The 1,005-nt window shown below is 51.9% G+C and overlaps 1 protein-coding gene across 1 annotated transcript in view; it reads right to left on the bottom strand.

Moving 5' to 3' along the window:
* Positions 1–821, bottom strand: part of LOC101856843 (sodium channel and clathrin linker 1) — a gene marked incomplete at its 5' end in the record, with an annotated part of 21,515 nt that extends 20,694 nt beyond the window's left edge. The window contains 2 exon segments of the mRNA XM_005108695.3: positions 1–57; positions 751–821. Of these exon segments, the coding sequence (XP_005108752.2) occupies positions 1–57; positions 751–821 (128 nt within the window).
* Between the last annotated feature and the right edge of the window lie 184 nt (positions 822–1,005).

Here is a 1,005-nt window from a genome sequence, read left to right as displayed (position 1 = left end):
GTCAGCTTCAGCTGGGAGACTTTCTGCACCAGCGTGGAGTTCTCTGTCCTTGTCTCCCTGACGACACACAAACAAATACACGTGATCACGCTGAGCTTATTGTTAAAGTTAGAGGTAGCAGAGGCATATCCCAGCGAAAACAATTACAGTCATTTCGTGCAGGAAAAAAGGTGATAAGATGGCCGGATAGACAGACAGACAGACTCAGACACGATAGACACACAGACAGACACATTCATAGACACACAGACAGGCAGGCAGACAGGCAGGCAGGCAAGCAGGCAGGCAGGCAGGCAGGCAGAAAAAAAAGGGAAAGAAAAGAAGTACAATCTGCCCAGTGGCCCCCTCCAATCACGCACGTGTCAGACAACCAAGGACAATCCCTGAGACTACCATGGACCAGCACCGAGAGCTCAGGCTCCTGTGACCAAGCACAAAAATGTTTCTGCATGACGTGACTTTGCTACCATTGACCTACTTTATGAACCATTTAGCTTAGTTTTAGTAAGAGTTGGGCATCCACCCACCATCCAGCCACAGACCACCCACCAACCACCAACCCCCAGCCCTTCACCATCCCACCACACACAAACCATCCCACCCACCAACAGGGCCAGTCACCCACCACCGTGGGCCACTCACCCACCAACCACCCACCATAGGCCACCTACCCACCTCCTTACCCACCATAGGCCACCTACCCACCTCCTTACCCACCAATCACCCCACCCACCGCCTCAGGCCACTCACCTCAGCTCAGTGTGTAGAGTTTCCACTTCAGAGCCCAGGGCCGTCACTGACTGGTGGTACTGATCTTTGACCTACGGACATACAGACAGACACATTGATAGACACACAGGCTGACACATTGATGCACACAGACAGATGGTACTAATCTTTGACCTATGGACACATACAGACAGACACATTGATAGACACACAGACACACACACCCACACACACACACACACACACACACACACACACACACACACACACACACAC

Source organism: Aplysia californica, unplaced genomic scaffold (assembly GCF_000002075.1).
Source record: "Aplysia californica isolate F4 #8 unplaced genomic scaffold, AplCal3.0 scaffold00709, whole genome shotgun sequence".
Taxonomy (NCBI): Eukaryota; Metazoa; Mollusca; class Gastropoda; order Aplysiida; family Aplysiidae; genus Aplysia; species Aplysia californica.
Note: the sequence above shows the minus strand (reverse complement) of the source record. Positions and strands in the feature narration are given on the sequence as shown.